Source organism: Cinclus cinclus, chromosome 12 (genome assembly GCF_963662255.1).
Source record: "Cinclus cinclus chromosome 12, bCinCin1.1, whole genome shotgun sequence".
Classification (NCBI taxonomy): Eukaryota; Metazoa; Chordata; class Aves; order Passeriformes; family Cinclidae; genus Cinclus; species Cinclus cinclus.
The window spans coordinates 12,163,550-12,183,933 of NC_085057.1; the positions used below are offsets into that span (position 1 = coordinate 12,163,550).

Consider the following 20,384-nt stretch of genomic DNA (forward strand, 5'->3'; position numbering starts at 1 on the left):
ATGGAGACTCAAAATCTTGAGACAGCTGCTAATGAAACACTAATGATGGATGAAGAGCCAGAGGAGAGAAAAGGCCCCTGGTGAAACCCGGCCAGCCCCACTTGCAGAGCCAGTGCAAAGGACAGTGGCTTCCCAAAAGCCATAGTGGTGACCTGGTGTTTTAAAGCACTCAGATGCTGCTGGTGGAATGCATTTGGCAGTGGATTTGTCATGGAAAAAAGATTCAAGCTGAAGATTCTTGCAAGTGGCAGAACCCTATGGATTAAGGCAGGAAACATTCAAAATCTTACATAAAGCACACAGAAAATTGGAACAGATAACATACTTCAGAAAACTTGACTAGAAAAATAACCCCAAAAATACATGCACAGGTGAATGATTACCTTTGCTTCAGCTATCAGTCATCTGATACTAATTCTCACTGTTATGAGAATTTTCACAATATATTGTGCAGGCTCACAATTTTCCATTTAGCACCAAAAAATCCAGACATTCTGCAAAAAGGATGAGGCAAAGACTCTGGAAGAACACATTTAATTCAGCTACAAGGAACAGGAAAATCACACTGTATTTTTCACATATTTATATTTTTAAATAAAAGGCCTGCTATTTTAGTCCCCATGTAGGTAAATTCTTTTAGAATTTAAAAAAAGGTGCCTCACTCAAGACACCAGAACAAATCTGAAGAAGTGTTCAATTATTCTAAGATTTATACTAAATCTTCCAAATTGAACTAGCAACTGATAAAACAACTCTCTGACTAACTTTGCTACTATGAGGAACCTTTTTAAAACCTCAAATGTCAGTGCAAGCTCAGAGCACTTTTTTTACAAGTGGAGCATCTCACACGTGTGAAAAGCTGCTTGGTATAGCAACTCCAAGGCTTAACTAATCAAGCCTCACAAAAGAAAGAACCTAAACATGCATGTAAAAGAGCACACACATTTACCATTAAAAAAAAAAAAAAGCAATAAAACCCCAGAAAGGCTTGTGCAAGGAGTCCTTGCAAAATAACTCCACGTGGTGTTTTAGTATCAAAGTACTGAAGAACAGCAGCTTCCCAGTTACCCAACCCTTCTCCAGGGATTCTCACAACAGAAGAGTGAACTGTGCATTTTAGCTCATTCCTCATCATTTTGAACATGCATATGTCAAGAATTCCTGGAAAAGGCACTGTATTAAGGAACCACATACCTGTAGTGTACAAGTACATACTTGGAAGCACAAACCCCCATGCAATGTGTACTATGCACCTGTGTATATAAATATGCATCCATGCACATAATGCAATATTTCTCTTTTAATACAACCATGTTGGGCCTCAAACTGCAGCTCTCTGATGCTCTAAAGATTTCTGAAAACAGAATTTTTTCTTATTACAATGGCAAAATTAAGCCCCAGGCAGAACTGGTGTGGTGCAGGCTCCCCCAGCTGCCCCCAGGGAACCTGCCCCCTTCCCTGCTGCCAGCAGGACCCCTGGCTCCACCAGGCTCCATCTCCTCACACCACCTCCACGGGCTACCAGCAGGGAGGAGGGAAGGGAATCCACTGCAAAGGAAACAGCAGCTGAAAGAGGGACAAACAGGGAGTTGGAGATGCTGAAGAGGTGGGGAGGCAGCACGAGGATCTCTTCCCCCAGCAGGGCTTTGCTGTACCGCCCGGGGTCTGCAGCCACAGCTCCTCCTCACCACCCCTGCCATGGACACACCCACCCTGCAGCTCCAACACCTTCTCCTCCTCCATGGCAATACACTCCCAAGCCTTCCATGACTCCCTCCTACCTCACTTCCTTCTGAAAACCAGAGACTGAGGGATCAGCTAGACCAAAAACTTAAAACTAGCACAAACGTGAAATAAAAGGTAAAAAGAAGTCTTTTGCTCTTACTGGACATGCTGCAGACATCGTGCCTAGTAACTGTGGCAATATCTAGTGCAAAAGAAACTTAGCATGAATCTCTTGTTTTCAAATGACATTCAACTCAAACATGCATAGGGAGAGTAAAGTTATTTTATTAAATCATGCACATCACGTGTGTTAGTGCAAATAGTTTAATCTGTACTCCAGAAATTCTATTGTATTTTTATATCTTTACAAAATAGATTTAAAACAATTAATTACTTAAAAAAATGTAATTCTGAAGTTAAGCATTTCAGAACAATATTTGCAATAACCTATATACAAGAGGTACTAAGTACCACTGGCATACGAGTGTTCTGTGGTTGGGTGGCTTCCTGCAACTGAAAAGGATGAAAAGGATGAAATGAATGAACTAAATGACAATTGTTATTTTCTACAAGTCGCTTGTGGACTATTTTCTCCAACTAATAATCCTCCCATTAGCAAATCCCATGTAATGTAAGATAGAACCTTTAATTAAAGGACAATGACCCTTAAAACCTCACAAAGTAAATTATATACTAAATTTCTATTTAAATATTTAAACTATCTGTTGATTGCCATAATATTCTTTAAAGCCAATTGAATTGCTGAGATTACCTCCCTCTTTTGAAGTTTCCTGTAGCAGAGCCATTTCACTTTACCATTCTTTAACATATTATTTAAGTCTTTAATAAACGTTTTTGACAGAAGTGTTGAGCTGAACAAGACAACTACTGTCTACATTTAATTCAGCACTAACTACAGTGATTCCCACCAAAAGTCAGCAAATAGCAATAGTTATAGTACTTAGATAAGGAAAATAAACTTTTTAATGGGGACCACTGCATCATACTTACAGCCATGTGATAATGAGCCACAAAATTTTCCTACCAAATTAAAATCTTCACCTGACAATACTTCATCAGGTATGATTCCAATCTCGCAGTATTTTATGTATCTAGATTTTTCTCAGCTGATCACAGACGTACTGTAACAGTTCTCTTAATAAAGTTACGTCCACAAAAGCTTATTCTAAAGAGCTTCTCCAGCTCAAGTCAGAAAGGATCAAATGACTGAAAAAATAAACTGATACATGTGATATGTGAGAAGGTATTCATACTTTTAAAGAACATACCTCTTTAAATATATGAAATTTAATAAATTACATTCAAACTAAAGTTAACGTAGGTTGAATCAATGCACTATGTCCATCAAATGACCAAGTACTTGCTCCCAGAAACACCTTAGTTCACTCAAGAACACACACATGCTTGCACTCGCACACGCGCACACTAAATACTTCAGGCTGGTCTTCACCATCAGTATCTCTATCTCTTTAAGGCTGGACATAAATTGTATTTATTCCCAAAACCCATTAATAAAGCAATCCTTATGAAAGAAAAATATGCTTCCTTCGAAAGGCGTGGTAAGAGAAGTTTTCTTAAGCCTTGTTCCCAACAGCTCAGTGACTAACAGCAAGTAAAACGATACACTAGTTTAAAAAAAAAAAAAAAATAGATCATACTGAAAGGCACTGAGCACACTGCATCTGTTTCCCAAGTATCTGCAAGGTTACTTGGCTTGGATGTCCAAATCAGTATTTTCCTCTTAAGTCTAGCAATCAGATTCCAAAGTCAGTGTCCACAACCCTAGCCATTATAAATAATTTGGTACCAAGAAGCCTGCTTTCGGCCACCATTATAGTATTCAGAATCCCAACACACTAATTTAAAACTTGCATGAAGTTGTAAGCAAAAATATTGCTCACAATATGATGAATCACAATTTTATTCCCTCTTTATAGACAGATACATTTTATACAATTTAAAGCAAATGACCCTACTGCTGTTCTCACGCAGAGCTGTGCTGTATTAAGAGGTAAAAAGGAAGATAATTAATCTGTTTTCCCTCAGTATATGAATGTTGCCAGCTTCTAAAGGGAGGACGGTGTATGGATTCAACAACAGTTCTCATGGAGAAGCTCTGGTTAGGCCTGGGTACAGCACCACGGCTGTTACAGCAACCAAAGCTGCCATCACAGGCATCCAAGGCCATTGTCTCTGTGTGGAGAGAAAAAAGAAATCAATATCATATTTGCTCTAATTCATACTAACCAGTTTACCTCGTGGTTCCTGCAAGTCCTGAGTACCTGTTGATAGGCATCACTACAATGTTAGTGACGAGCCCTGCTGCAGGCTAGTCCTGACTTGGAGCACCACAGCAAACCCCGCTCCTCTAGCACAGGCAGCTCCGCACCTCTTGGTGACTGAGGATTGTCTGCAGGACTTGGGGCAGCTCCGGATCTCCAGGTTTGTTACTGTACACACCTCACAGAAATCTGCCACTGGACATGCCAAGGCTTGAGATGTTTACAGCATTGCTCAAGCCAAGTCAAGGCTACACAGAGGTTTATGTACGTCTTTAACTTTTGACCGTTTAAATCCAGATCTGTGACTTAGTTTGTAGGAGATCCTAACAACACCGTTTTTAACAGACTGTCACAACATTGCATGACAACAATGGCATTTTAAGAGGAGGACACACTGAGAGACAAGAGAAAATGCAAGCTGAGAGTTCAGAATACAAACCAACCACCTATTTCTTGTCTTTTTATTCCATCTTTCCATCAGCAATAGTGAGAAAAATTAAAGTGTTTAGAGCCAGAGAGGAATTTCTTAGTCCATAGATAGGAACCAAAGCTTGTTGAGTTTTATTATTAGAGGCAAACTCTTCATTTTTCAGTTAATTAAGTAATTAAGTTTTCTTACAAGCCCTAGCCTAGCATTGTGCAAAAGGCAGCCCATTTGCTAAAGACAAACTGAGACCGAGTTAGAAGAGGCACGTTCAAGCACCAGTGAGTTGTCAGAATTAAAGAAATCACTGAGATGTTAAATGATTAGTGGATTGCTCAGCTTGTCAGTGTCAACAGAATGGCATATTAAATGAAGGGTTTGCTTCAGGTAAAGAAATACCTGTGAGCATTTCACCATGCACTATTTGATACAGAAATGGCACAAACAGGTGAGAGGGACAAACATAGATTGACTGAACAGTAGTGCTTGTACCTTTCGCTACCACAATGGGCCGTAACAGCAATACAGGAAAGCCAGGATTATGCAGATGAATACGGCTGGGACGGGTTGTAATATGGTAGGCTAAAGAAGGGAAGGGATATTAAAAATCACTTTGTGCTATAAATCAATCAGGTAAAGATGATTTAGAGAGGGGAAAATAAGTCAGTAAGTTTTGTTTTAATTGAAATGTATTAAAGACATCTAACACATTACAGCATTATCTAATCTGGTATACAAAGTTAGTACACCATTCTACTCAAATGAACAGGGATGTTAAAAAATAAAGGGAAGTAAACAGAAAATGTTCCAAGAAACTTCTTGTCACAACTTGGAATTTAGCATTTGAAAACAATATGAATGTTAAACTGATTTGCCTGTATCTTATTTACAGTTGGTTTCAGTTTTTCTAAGTAAGAGGAAATCCTATTTGGATTTCTTGAGAGACAGACTCAAACCAAATATCAGATTTTTCAGCTATTTCTTCATTCCTTGCTAGTTAGCTTTTTCCATTTTCCATCACCAGCCTCCGGAAAAACAATCTTTTTTCCTCCATTAGTGAATCAATTACAGCTATGTTCACAGGCAAACCCAGTAGTTCAGACATTTCCGTGAGATTGTAACATGACTGTACAATCCACACGCAGTTACTAAAAAGCAGAGAAGCACATCTCTATCAGACATACCACAAAGCTCAGCATCTCTGCCAGGTCAGCAGCCTTGTGACCCAGTGCAATTCTGAAAATTGATCAAATGCTGCAGCTGGGCCAAACCAGCAGCTGGCCAGACTGCACGTTTCATCCAGCTTATGGCCTCCTCAGAACCATCCACATTTTTTCTGAGCTATGTTCTATATTTGTGGAAGCTACTGCACATTCTAGATGGAACAGCCTTTATCTGTGGCATGTAAAATTAAAAGCAAAAATGGACCTAAATGCTTTTTAAGCTGTCCTTGGAAGACATCTGCTTTCTCTGTATCCTACTCTATATATTTGTGCACACACAAAGACACACAGAGGTTAAGGTCAAGCCATGCCAAATATTTTTAAACCTGTTTGTGCTGAAGCTACCTTCATTTTGTTCAGTCAAATAAATAAACAAATGATAAATTTGTGCTTAACTTCTCTAAAACATTGTGATTAGTAAGTAAAATCTCATCCTGTTATGAATTTGTAGGTATCACTTATTATAGAACCTCCAATATGGTTCAAAACACAGGAATATTAGAAGGCATTCTAGTCTTGTTCAATTAAATTTCTTCAATCAAGGCAAATATTTAACAGAAAAATTATGTGTAACTATTGAAGACTTATTCATGCAAGATGATTTTTGTGTCACAGGTGCCACGAATCACAGTGCCACCTTCCCACAGAAAGCCTGTTGGCAGAAATAATCACAGCAGTGTTCAAAAAAGTGCCAGAGGTTTAAATCAACCACAGCAGCTGATGTTCTCAAACCATTCACATCATTAAATCTGTTGTGCAAAGCGCCTCAGGAAATAACCAGTGAGCACAAGCATGCAAACAAGGAGTACACCACACCGCTAAGCGTTTAAAAAACAACACTGCAATCTTTTAAAAGTAAAACCTAAATATTAAAACTTAATATTTATATGATATCCCAAATGGAGTACAGAAGCCTTGTCTTTTCTAGCATTTGATGGTTCACTGAACAAATTTATAGATTTTTTTGTAAGTTATACACATTCTTGGCAAATGAAACAAATTATAAATATCCATCACATTCAATGAGATCACCTCCAAATGATTAGATTTCCCCCTCACAAACTTATCAATACATAATAAATTTCCCTATTGTCAAGGAGCATTGAACTAGGTGCTTCAACAAAACTGTGCATCTTTTATTAGAATATGAAGATATGCAAACTCAGACATGTGGGCTGCAAAAAGGAACAAATCCCACAGAGGGAAGTCACTTTCTGTCCTCAGAAATGAGGTAGCAGATAATGATTCCAGCATAAGGGGGCAATGGTACTTGAAAAATTTGACCTTGGAACTCAGCCCAGTATCCATGATGTTTGAACAATCCCCAAGATGGAAATGTTTTACATTACTGACTGTGAGTAATGTTTGCTGAGCAGTGAGTTTGCCCTTATATGGAGGATGCTCTTCATCACACCCTGACCTCCGGGTTTCAACTGTCACAATTAACTCCTCTTCTGCAAGCAGACTTGGGCAACTGCTGTGGTTTCTGCTTTCATTTAAATACTCACCTCTAATTCTCCCTAAAATTTCCTTTTAGTTTTTCCACTTTCATCAGGTACTCCAATTTCCTTCATAGTATTTCAACCCTTTACTATTCTTCTTTTTCCACTGATCATTTTGATACTAAGGTTAATGTCCTTAACAGACCAGAAAAACTCACATTCACAATTATTTATTCAGTGTGATCTCTTCTATTAAAATGTGGGGGAGTTTTAGTCTGGTTGTTTTTGACGTCTGCTCTAAGTAAGTCAAGTAAATCAGGATTATCTGAGCACTGCAGAGAAATTCTAAGCAGGAATCAGGTTCCAAAAGAATTATGAAATCATATTCCTGAAAACATGGCTGAAGAAAGTAAGAAAGGCTTTGAATTCTTTACATCTTTGACAGCTCCATAATGTTCAAGGTCTATATTCAGGAATTAATTATGTCAAGGATATTCATACAAACTTTAGGCATACAGCAGCCAGCTGATTTAGAGGATGGGACCTGTAAAACTATCTTTGTAGTGAGAGAAACAGTTTGCTGATGTCTGTTACAGAGCATTCATTATCCTCCTGTTTTATACTGTGCACTACAGGAGCTGTTCACCCTGCACTGGCCACAGAGGCAGGACAGGAAGACAAAACCAGCTCTCCCAGGGGAGTAAGGGACCTAAAATAAGGCTACGACCACCATGTAATGTGTCTGCTGCACCCTTAATGTTTGGAAGATTTCAGAATCTCAGTAAAATAAAAAGTTGCCTCTAGTTGGGAGCTCAGTTCTAATGTTACAACCTCTCAAATAAACTGAAAAACACTTCACTAGTGAATAGAAAGGACAATTCAACTGTTCTGTTTAAAGCATGAGCCCATCAGAAATAACCATGGTTAAGAAGCATGAGCAAGAGTAAGGAGGGAACATCCATTGTAATAAATACTAATAAATGAGACCAGCTTGAAAAGGTTTACTCAGTTCATTTAGATACAGGTTTGCCACCTTTTACCCCTGTATCATCCTTTGAAATCAGAAAATTTTACTTAATTTCTGGTTCACTAGTACTTAATCCACATGTTTTCAAGAGAGAAGGTATCTAAGGGTGCACTTAAAACTGCCAAGCAACTGCAAATGTAACTTTAATGCATAATTGTAGCAGTGATCTGCAAATGATCTGCAAATCTGCACATCTGCACAGGTAGGACCAGAATGGAATTTTGCATAATATGGTACACAGCTTTTTTTTTTTTGAAGTCATCCTTTTCTATTTGACTGATCTGTATTCCCCCAGTCAACAGAATTGCCATTGTCATAACCTGTCTTCCCCACACATTTGGTACAGACTTACATTGTTTCCTTTTTCTTGCAGCAGCTTCAGGTTTTCTTTACATTGTTTGAGCTCTTCAGTGAGTGACTGGTTTTGCTGTTCAGCCACCTCATACTTGGCCTTCAGCTCGCAGAGCACAGTCTGTGTTCTTTCATACTAAAGACAAAGAGAGAACAATCTGTAGACCCCTGGACACCCAGCACATGCTGACTTCTGCTTAGCACACAGCTCCCTTTTCTGTCATGTGCCCAGACTAACTCGCCTTGCATCAGGGCACTCTCTCTTCATAAAAGTAGGGTAGAATTTAGAGTTCCTTTTTTTCTAAATTTTTTGCCCAGCTTGGCAGGGCTAGGACTAATAAACCCAAGGAAATACAAAGTAAATGCAAAGCCTTAATTAATCTCTCATACCAATTATTCATTATCATATCAGAAAGGACTGTAAAAACTACAAGGATGAAACAAGAAATAGGGGAACAAGGAGTCCTTTACATTTGAATAGTGGTCTTAGACCTAGGCTGCAGCTTACATACCTACACCTCTCTAATAGGTGTACAAGGCAACACTCTTTATGAAGTAAATCAAACCCTCTTCCCACACAGCAAATTCAAATGTAAGGGCATGGCAGGGATGAAAAAAATATTATGCCTTGTTACTGTCATGCCATAATGTGGGTCAAGTACAAACAGTACTGAGTCAATGTGACATGCTCCTACAGAATGGGTAGTTTTTCCTTTTTCAAACCCACATTCCATTTTTTCTATTCTAGCAGTCCTTCTGACTGGGCTTAATAAGGACAGAAACAATGACTTTCAGTACTGGCATTCACCACAAATTTAGAAGATGAGGCATCTTTACAAATACTGATCTGATTGCAAAACAGATTAACACAACTGGGATTTTCAGATTCTGAGAATTGTAGGGAATGTGAGATGGATGAATTAACCACAGAGCAAACAAAAGAACTGCTAAAGAAACTAAGAGCAGTTATTGGGGAAACATTCAAAATGCTCCTAAGAAGAAGCAAGTAAGTGTTGGAGACTATTGCTTTCTTCCAGACACAGTCTTCAGAAGCCAGGCAGATTAAATACATGCCCAGAATGCTGGCTCTTCCCTATGCACTTACAAATCCACTAAGATAAAAGGAGATCTTCATAAAGAATATGTAGTCCCATTGCCAAATAAAAGAGTTCAAATCTAACTGGGAAGATTAGACTGTAAAAAAAAGAATTAACTTTGACTCATAACAGCTAAAGAAACTCTGGACCATGATGTCCAGAAAGACTCTGAATAATTATTTACCTGTCTGAACATTTTAAAAGTAAATTCACTAGTTATTCATGTAAGTAAAGTTGAGGAAGTTCTCAAAGAACATGTGTGTTTATCTGAAGTCTTCCTTTTTTGATTTGACTCCTAGTTTTTATTTTCTCAGCTACCATTTAAATTGCTTGCAATACACTTCAGAAAAAATTCTTTACTAGAAAACTTGCCCTTTTAATTTAGTTTAAAAAGGTCTGTCATTGGGTATTACATTCTTACAAAATGGAAATATTTCATGTTACCTCTTTCTGAAAATCTTTTGCTTGACTCTCAGCTTCACTGAGTTGTGTTTTTAGACTGGCTGCATCCCGCTGATGTTTTTCTCTCAAAGATCCCATCTGATTTTCAAGCTCTTTTCGAGACATTTCAAGAACACTTAAATCGCTGGTTAATGCTAAACTCTGTTTCTGAGAGCTGAAAAACAAAATCCAGTTGATTCCTGAAGCATTTTAAATTTACACAAATAGACACTTTTCACCCTTGAGAGCTGAACACATTGTTTTTTATATGTGACTATCCGCTTACAGCAATCATAAAAGAACAAACCATTGTCTCCCTATACAGAGTGCTGTCACAAAAGGCTGGTCATGGTCCTGCTTTTAAATATTTGTCCGCAGCTAGTTGTTCATAGTTAATATTCAGTATCTCTTTTGGGAGGAAAAACCACCACCACCAAAATATTTCAGCTGCTCTGGTACCTCCTAGATAAACCATTGTGCCCTTACCTAGAAAGCTCCTTCTCTTGTCGCTGAAGTTCAGATGTAAGTGAAATATTTTCCTTCCTCAGTTTAACACATTCAGCTTCCAGAGCAATCCACTCTGCCTTCAACTTTTCAAGTTCAGCTGCAATTAATAAGTTAATTCAATTAAGTAAAATGATGTAATGACAGCTTCAAAGAACACCTTGAATAAATGGAGGAAAAGCTGGCATCAGTTGCAAATTTGAAATACATTTGTGTGTAACCATGTCACATGAATTCTCTCATGAGCACCAGTAAAAGATTACAGTTATCTTCTACTGTTATGAGGTTTATGACCCAGTGCCAGGCAAGTTACTTTTTTCTTTAAGCTTTTTCTAATGTACAGAGGAGTAGAAAACAGTCTATTGGTCAGCTCTAGTATATTAGAAACAGTGGTAGAAAAAGTATATTTGAAGAAGATAATTTCCAAGGCTTGAAAATAGCAAGAGAGTCACTAGATACCATGCCTCTGTACAAGGAAAAGAATGTTTAAAGCAATAAGATTTGGTTAAACTTTGGAAGAATTGGAAAGTCAGGAGCTCCCACTTAATCACCTTAAACTACAGAGTAGTTACACAAGTCCTCTTGGTAATTTTTTGGCAGTATGAATCCCTCAAACCGTAGAAGTTTTCAATCTTTTCTAAGTGGAATTACACTTGATCTACTGATATCAAAGAGTACCTAAGTTAATTTAGGCATAATTGACAATAACTGTTAAATGAAGCATGCAAAACACCTTTTCTAACACCACAAGCCTTGGTACACACACACAAACACATACACGTGTGTGCATACACACATACACACAGTCCACGACTACAAAGGGACAAAGAGTGATTTGAGTAACTGGCATTCAGCACAGTGAGCAGGAGCTCTGGTAGTCATGTACTGTGACATCTTTCCAAACAAGTACCTTTTAGGCGAGAGGCCTCCTCCTGCTGCTGCTGCTCACACTGCTGGCATTTGAGCTGAAAACTGGCTTGCAGATTAACAACTTCTTTTTCATAATCTGAGGCATCTTTCCTCCACCGCTCAAGCTCCGCTCGCACCGTCTGCAGCTCAGTTTGCAATGCAGAAATATCTGTGTCCCGTTCTGATGCTGCTTTTTCTGCTACTTTTTGAAGTGACAGAATCTCATTTTGAGCACTGACTAGTTCATTTCGAGTGCTTGAAATTTCATTCTCCTTTTCCTTGCGAAGAGTCTCAATTTCTTCTTGTAACCTTCGCAACTGAGCTGGAAAGTAGACATTCACATTAATATTTTTTCAAATTGTATTTACAAAAAACTAAAAACCTTACATCCCTTTCTCAACACGTTGATATTTAACAGGACTAAGAAGCCTAATGCAACTGAAAAAATGTATTTATCCTGTCAAATGCTGTAGCCTTAAAGAGGCAAGTATGTGGGCCAAGTAATAAAGTCAATAGAAACAAAATTTTTGTCTGGACAAAGCTTTCTTAGACAAGGCTGTGTAGTGTGTGTGATACCAAAGCAACTTTCCAAAATCTTAAAACAAAATTTAGATCCAACATCACTCTAAGCAAAACAAGTATTAAGAGGACAAGGACATTGAGGTTTTCAAGGACAAGAGAGCAAGAAAGCTTCTGTCACAAGCCAAACAAGCAAGGGCTACATGGGAAATGTTTGCCTGTTTAGCAGTTAGCTTGTGATGTCTATAAATATTTGAGACAGAATAATTTCAACTCTACTACTCTACTTTTTTAACAGAAATGGATTTCAACATGCAAACAAGCAATTATTAAATTAATGAAGGATTACTCTGAGAAGAAAAAGTAAAATTCTTAAGAGCACCTGAAAACCTCATGTAAGATACTGTAGAGGGTCAGAACTACAGATTTGAAGTTGTATGTTTCAGAACCAAAGGGCAAAACAAGGACAGTGAAAAGCATGGGGAGAATAACCAAGGCTAAGTAGCCTTCCTAGGTTACTTGCATTTATTTTTGTCTTCTCAATCCATTACAGAACATGACAGGAAGAATGTGAGTGAGTTGTGTTGTAAACTGATAGAGCATCAGAGCTACTCAAAAGAGACTTGCACCTCCAAGACAAATATACTTGATGTTTTTCAGTAGCCAGATATGCAGCAACACAGAAAGAATTAATATACTGGCACAACCTAGAAACTTTGTTGATGTAACTTAGTTGATGTGCAATCAAGAAAAAAAAAATCACCTATTTTGTGCCCTCCTCTAAACAAGCTCCAGAAAGACACTTATCTCATTAAATATACTAAAGATCCTATGAATTACCCAATTCTCCACTATGAAGGAAAAAGAAATAATGGGAAAAAAATATGGTACTTATTATATATCGTAATACCTAAGAGCTATTATAGACAACAGTAAATTATTTAATGGCAATTCTGTGTAAGATGAAACAGTCTATCTGTTCCATAATAAAAACATTTGCAGCATGATGGATTTTGATATATATACATATGAGCAAAATGAGGCTTACTATGACCTTGTTTGAAAATAATTTCTACAGGCATATACCAACAGAAAGCAAATGAAGCAGTAGATGAGAACAACCTGACAGGCAACACATGATGCATCAACAATTGCCTTTCCATGTATCCTGATATCAGAAGCCTTGCAACTACCAAAATAAAAGGCACTAAAACACAAAGAAATACAGCTTGCTAATACAGCAGGTGCCTGAGCAATGGAATGCAAACCATATCTTCCTGATTGTATTTTCTTCATTAAGCCAAGCTAAACTCCTGCTTCTTGGTGCTGGCAGCATTTCAAAGAAATGTGGTTTTTTTATCCTGTGAATGTTGTTGATGAACAACTTTCCCTTTAGATGTTCATGCCTGAAAACAAGCAGAGTCTTGGACAGAAAATCTTAAGACACACAGGAGCTCTAAGTTAGGTGAAGTTTTAGAAATAACTTACACGGGAAAGTTACTACTAACAATATGGGAATGGTTTCTGAAGCACTGGATATAATTTGAGAGGACAATTAGAAAGAAAACTTCCATTACATCTCTCATTTATGTAAGCCATTACCTCATCTAAACTGAATGCTTTGCTTATTTCATTTTTTTTTAAAATAAGGAACAACAAGTTACTTGAATTTCCTTGCTCTACCTATGTGTTCATCTAATGAACCTGACACATAGAGACATGACCTCCGTTGTTGCTCTGGTACTTTCTCTTCCCTATCACAAACAAAGCCAACAAGACTTCCTTGCCCAAAACACTGAATCTCTGAAAATACTTCTAGAAATTTTACTTCATTAAGCTGCCAGGCTTTTTTTCTCCCCTGCAGCTCACAGGGTCTGCCAAGGGAGAATCTTGACAACGTTTCCCTAACTGTGAGATGCATCACACCCTAAAAGTTTAAGGAGCAGCAAAGCATACAGTGAACAACAGAACATTTTGAACTACAACAGAGAGGAGGAAACATTAGCAAGACCTCTCTTGAGAAGGATCCAGAAAACAAAGAAGTACTGAATTGAGGAGTCCTGCAATTAAGTTTGGCTCTGTCAAGTTTGTACTTTCATTCTCTCTTTTCAGGAGGAAAAAAAAATTATTTTGTGCATAGAAATCACTATGAAATAATTTCTGTCACAGCATTTACTACTTGGAGAATATTCATTATTAGCAAGATAACACCCAAAATAAATTGCTCCTCTCGTTCTGAAGATGAGCATTGTTTCAGCTTCCCTTTCTTACAAGAGCAATGGCAGAAAATTTAAAGATTCTTTGCTGATAGTCACATAAACCAGAGTTATTACCAAAGTTTTTCAGTGTAACTAGTATATGACAAGTACCATATTATACAACAAACTACTGCCTAGAAAATAACTTTCTAGGGCTATTTTGATTTCCTAAGAAAGTCAGGACTGTCAGTCCACCTGCCTGTCTGCTCATCCGCCTTCCAGACATTTTTGGGTGCAAAGCAAATGGTATGCTGATAAAAATCCCAAGGGATGAAGCTCCTGAGTTTTGTGATAATCAGTGGTTGAGCAGCTCTTCAAACTAATGCTTGCTCTAAGGAAATTACAACACAATATTAACATTTTTTGACTTTAAGGCTAGACAGACTGACAGACTCCTGATCAACGAGCTCACTCACATGCATGGATGAGAAGTTAATGTGATACAGAACATGTGACTCAGAAGTTCTGTAAATCATGGAATTACATCCCATTACATTTTGGGCTGAAAAAAAACATTATTGATTATATCAATTTACAAAAAGGCACAGACAGAGTCTCTGTTGCAGCAACTTCACTGCATGCTCTGGTGCTTGATGTGGATCTGGATGAAAAATTTCTTTAAGAGGATCCTATAATGAAGTGAAGAGACTGAGTAGCACAAAAACACCTAAAGCTTCTGAGTGCCCTGAAGTCAGTCACAGTAAGAATCCCTGGGTCATCAAAACTGAGAAAAACTAAAGGGAGATGAAGAAGAGGTACCTGTTACAGATTACATCTTTTGCGTTTTCTAAGTTACTATTAGAACCATAGGAATTGAAAGGAAATATTCCACGCAACATTCAAAGATATAGTGAAAGAATACACTCAATTAAATATTTTCCTTTATTAGTGACTACGATGCCACAGAAACAGTCAAAACTATATAGTTTCACTGAAGAGTGGGGGAAAAATTCCTACCTTGCAGAGCATTTATTTGCTTGTTGGATTCTTCAACTTGCACTCGATATGCTTTTCTCTCTTCTTCCAAAAGAGCTACAAATAAAAGTGAAAAGTACCCGAGAGTTTTAGTTAGTAACATGTATTTCACCTGCGTAAATAATTTTAGTCATGACCTCTCTTTAAATGAAAAGATTAAACAAACATATTACTTCAGGAAGTTATCAAAGGTAGTAACTGTGTAAGTAGTTTAATACAAGTTAATACTAAGACATCATTCCATTATTGTGGTAGTATTACAATTAATTTGAAATCTATATAATCTGTTGCCTGATCTGAAAACTCTGTGTGTGCTAAATGCAAACTGCTGTGGGAGGAAGGAAAAAATAAAGGCTGCAACCATAACCCCTCATGAACACTGAACAACATGCAATTAAACTGAACTATAGTATTTCCTCTCAAAAACAAGAGAGCTACATAGCTGATAGGATGATCTTAAGACATTCAATTACATCCATTATCTGACTGAAATAAGGATAAAATATACAGAGTTCAAGTATGCATTCAATACTGTGAAAATACGTTGGATTATCTTGAACTACCTGATACATACAATTGTAATGAATGCCCTACAGAACCAAGTTGATCTGGGTCTCACCTTGAAGTTCAAAGCATTTTTGTTTATTTGTCCTAGCTAGCTCTTGGGCTTCAATCAGCTCCTTGTGCAGTTGCTGAATTTCTTGCTTAGCCCCAGTCTCTGATTGTGCACCCTGCAATTCATCTGATAAAAGAACATTTTCTTTGAATCATGAATTTGTACAACAGCTTAATTTGCACTGCCATGTGATGATTGGCAACTTTTTATTCCAATTTTCCAAAGTTAGTTAAAGTAAACTCAAAACTGGATTAGGCAAATATTAGCAAAAATATTAATATACTTTTAAAATGTACAACATATGCAAACTTTAAAACATTCATTATATATAACATGCAATATGAAACAAAAATAAACAAGGAAGAATTAGAGAGTTCTTAAAAACACTCTATAAACTGAGAGAGAGTTCTGGATTGACAAAACAAGCATCAACAAGCCTAAGAGAATTCTTGACTGTGTTTACAACTCATCTCTTTTTAAAAGATGCTGCTCTAAGCCTGTGTCTCTGCACAGGCTCAGGCAAGAGCTGCTATTCCATGTTTCACTACTGCCACCCACCCACCACACTGCCAGGCTCATCCTCCCTCTCTCACTCTGGAGACCAACAAGGAAATGAAAAATTCAGGGACACTTGCTAAAACAAAATTAAGAAAAAGAAGAAAATTTCAGCCTCCTTATTTCATTCAGTGGCCTTAGTGAATACAAAGATAAATATTGCACTTGATTTTTTTTTAATTATACCTGAAAATATTAGGTGTATCTTTAGTGTCATCATAAATCTATGCACATTATTTCAACTGTAAATAAAGACATTTGCTCTTCCCCGTAAGTTTTGTATTAGCTAAAATGCATATTAAATGCCTCTTGGGCTTACAAGAGATGACTTGCAGTCACAAACAAATGAAATACTTTCACAGCTGAAGTTTTGGAGGAATTTAAAAGAGGAAAACTAAGTATTTGTTACTAAGAGCAGTGTCTTCTAGTAGGGACACATCTAGAAATTAGGTACAAGAACACTCCAGCCTGCAGGCATCTACAAAGCCAGGAACAGCATCCAGCAAACTCTCATTTACTAGATTTTACTTAAGCAGTGTCTGTACACAAACTGATCTTCCAGTAGGCACAAACAGCACTAATAAATTCCATAGGTAGAGAGATAAAATTTGATATAAAGCTAGTTTGGTGAGAAAGGTAAAGGAAGGAAATTGGTGCAAGAATTCCAGCTGTGTATCATGGGAGAGGGTGGACAGAAATGGTACACAGTTACCTGGTCAACAAATGTCTGCAACTACACACCATATGGATTTAAGATAAAGGTTTAGATAAAATACTGCTTTGGTTTGTCTGGAACTTTCATTAATAAGGAAAAAATAAAAAGAAACTAATTTAGCTCATCATTATACTTTTGACATTCATATTTAGCTGTATAGGTTGTCAACAAAGTAAATATAGATGTTTTCTCTTGTTCCCTTAATTAAGAAAATTGTTTAGCAAATCATGCTAAAGTCTTCATACTGCATCTCTCTAAGGGGCTGTTTTTCCTGCTCTCAGTAATGAACTGGTGGGTTTCAGCAGAGCTGAGAAACAGACATGTGCTTTCAGACTTTCTCAGAAAGAAATTATGAGAGCAGAAAGAACAGAGAGGACTACATATTCCATCCAAATACTTTGTTTTATAGTTTATTAGTTCCAAAACCAAGTTTCTTTTTACTGAACATGTTTTGTTCTTAGCTTCTCATGGAAAAAGATTTAGGGCAATTAGACCATCAACCCTCCTTAATGAGACTTTTCAGAAGAAATGGATGAGGAAGTTGACAAATTATGCTCAAATCATGCCTGATAAAGAAGTAGTGTCCCAAATCCAACAACAGACACCCTAAATGAACTTGATGGTGGCAGTGTTTTCCAGTGAAATGAAAGCACACATCATAAAAGACAGTACTGCTTCAAAAGAGACAAGAGGCTCAGTTTAAGGGACAACATAATCTGTTTAGCAAAGGCACAATCAAGGTAAACTCTTTCCTACATCAACAAAAAAGGGGAATTCCCATGTGCCTGATATGCTTCGAAATCAAAGCCAAGAAATATAAGCACAAGAAAATACTAGCTTTAACCTTACCCAAACTGAAAATTAAATGTCTTGCAGTTCAAAGCAAATATAATTGTTGAGCTAATTCTAGTTTCAGAAAGTACTCAGTGAGTAGGATTGGCCTTTTTACAAATAATAAAAGTACTAAAAATCATCATGTTTCAAATGAGCTTCCTTTAGAAGCAAATTCACATCACAACTAACTGTCCTCAGAGAAGGGTAAGCCATTACCATTAATTACAACGAGGTGCCAGAAAGAATTAAATAAAAACAAAAAGGTCAAATACAGCATTTCTTCTACCTCATGGAAAATTTTCATCTGCAATCAGTTTGTTTGCCACATTTTAAGAAATGTTCCCAACTAATACCACTTTGCTTCCCACACAAGTACAGTGAGGCTTCCCTTAACATTAACTCTAACGCTAATTAAAATTATTTGGAAAACTTTTTTTCAATTATCTGAATTTTTTTTCCTAACAGATATAATACAGAAGCACACATAGGCTGTGTGTCTTAACTTGTCCCTTATCTGTATGTGCCTGGCCTGTGGAAGCTGCTTTATGAGCAGCCTGGTACTTCTTCAAGCCTCACTTCTGAAAGCTCACTTTCAGAATTTTACAAGATTTCTCAGGTTATTCAGAAGACAATTTTCAGGGTACTCCAGTGAAGTCAGACACAACAATTACAATTCTGAGATTTTTCTATTTTTTCGCTTCATAAGATCCATATGAAGGAGACTGTATCATATATATAAAATAAAGTATCTGGTCACTCTGACATAAAACAATGGCTCCCAAACTTTCTGAGCCAGACCACTGCTGATTTACAAAATTTCTTATGCAAATTACCACTATTCAGCAAACCCTCAGCTGAAAACATTTCCTACTAAGATTCCATGGGTCACTCTTGTAATTACTATGAAAACACAAGGACATTGGTAAGAACAAGATGACCAATCTTCCAATGACATTTATTGGTCCTTTCCATCTGTTTAGCATTTACCTGCCCTTCACTTTGTACTAGGTAGTCACAAACAACCTGGAAGTGTCCATGGAACTGGAAGGAATGGTTAATAAAGTAGTTTATCTTGTGGGGGAAAAAACAAAGCCAACTAATCTGTCACAGCTTCCCCCCTTCCCCTCCTTGCCAGATTCTGCTTTGCAGAAACTTGAGTCAAATCCTGAATGCACCCAAAAATTTTGATGCAAAGTGCTTGGAGGAAACTACAGCAATCGGAAGTCTCATAATTTTCTTGTTCCATTAATTTGTTTTGTAAATTGCAACAAGACCACCATTTCTGCATTCCAAACAGCCCCCAGATCAAAAATGTTCTCACTCTTCCTTAATTATACAGCTGCATAACGAGTCCACTTGAATACCTGAGGCAAATAAGATCCTTTTTAGGGCAAAGTGAGGCACATGAAGTAGCTCTCTGAAAAAAAAAAAAAACCCTCAAACTAAACTTGGGTTTACAGGCTCTTAATAAAAATTAAAAGGGCAAATGATTCATTGCACAGATATTTTTTAATGATTTCATGGGAGCAAAACAGTAATGCCCATAAATAGCCTCAAGAGTAAGAAAGTTGCTGCCAAACTCAGTTTTATAAGCAAAAATAAGACTACTATGATCACTACAAACAACATTATCAAGTTCTACCTTCTAGCATAGAAAGTTATTGTTATTAGTTGCAGATATCAGAGCAAACCCCAAATGGAACATGCCCAGTATCTCAAACACTCCTTTCCCAACTGCTTTGCTGAACTGATGTCCACTGGGAAATATCAAACTCAATTTTATACAAGTTGCCAAACAGCAAAAGTAATTTGTGCAATTTTTGGAAGCCTTTCCATTGTAAAATTAGGGAGTGTAAACAATTGCAGAGAAAAGCTCTTTTACAGGTCTCCTACGTTCTGTTATGGTTTCCTTCCTTTCTGAATCACAAAGAATTGTGACATTCTTTTACTTGTGATCCCAAAAGGAGCATAATTTTATAGATCTTATCAAGTGTGTAACTGCTAAAGAAGCATAAAATGATTTTCAGTAGGCTAAATGTAATAACTAATTAATATGCCAAAAATTATTCAGCTAATGAACATGTAAATATCAGCTTGCTAATTAAGTATATGCTTTCAATGCAAAACCAATAAAAAGTTTACTTTTTAGTAATGAAGCTCAAAGCTAAGCCTCAGTAATCATTCCAAATACAGTTATGACACAAACTTCCAAACTTGATTGTGTTAAAAAGAAAATCTAAAATCCTGTTTTGATTAACCCATCAGCTGCAAACTAACGGAAGCGCTTCTGACAGTGATGGAAGCTATGCAAGTAAAATTTGACAATGCTTGAAAAATGTCAGTGATGGAAGAATCCCTCCTCTCCACAGATATAGTCTTAAATGTGTGCTGACTCAAGTCAAAGTTCTAACATGCAAATTCCTAGAACAGCATTGCTGAGTACAGAGATTATCTTTATACACAGAT

The 20,384-nt window shown here is 37.2% G+C and overlaps 1 protein-coding gene across 21 annotated transcripts in view; it reads right to left on the reverse strand.

The window, feature by feature from the left end:
• Positions 1–518: 518 nt before the first annotated feature.
• Positions 519–20,384, reverse strand: part of SLMAP (sarcolemma associated protein) — a 78,941-nt gene continuing 59,075 nt past the window's right edge. For 15 of the 21 annotated variants that reach the window (XM_062500871.1, XM_062500878.1, XM_062500873.1 and 12 more), the window contains 7 exons: positions 15,818–15,940; positions 15,181–15,255; positions 11,448–11,768; positions 10,520–10,637; positions 10,037–10,208; positions 8,497–8,631; positions 519–3,939 (listed from right to left, as the gene is read on the reverse strand). In XM_062500871.1, coding sequence (XP_062356855.1) covers positions 3,850–3,939; positions 8,497–8,631; positions 10,037–10,208; positions 10,520–10,637; positions 11,448–11,768; positions 15,181–15,255; positions 15,818–15,940 — 1,034 coding nt within the window. In that variant the 3' untranslated portion in view covers positions 519–3,849. Of the gene's footprint in view, positions 3,940–4,944; positions 5,035–8,496; positions 8,632–10,036; positions 10,209–10,519; positions 10,638–11,447; positions 11,769–15,180; positions 15,277–15,817; positions 15,941–20,384 lie in introns of all 21 variants that reach the window. The other 6 variants (XM_062500876.1, XM_062500875.1, XM_062500892.1 and 3 more) reach the window with 2 other exon arrangements.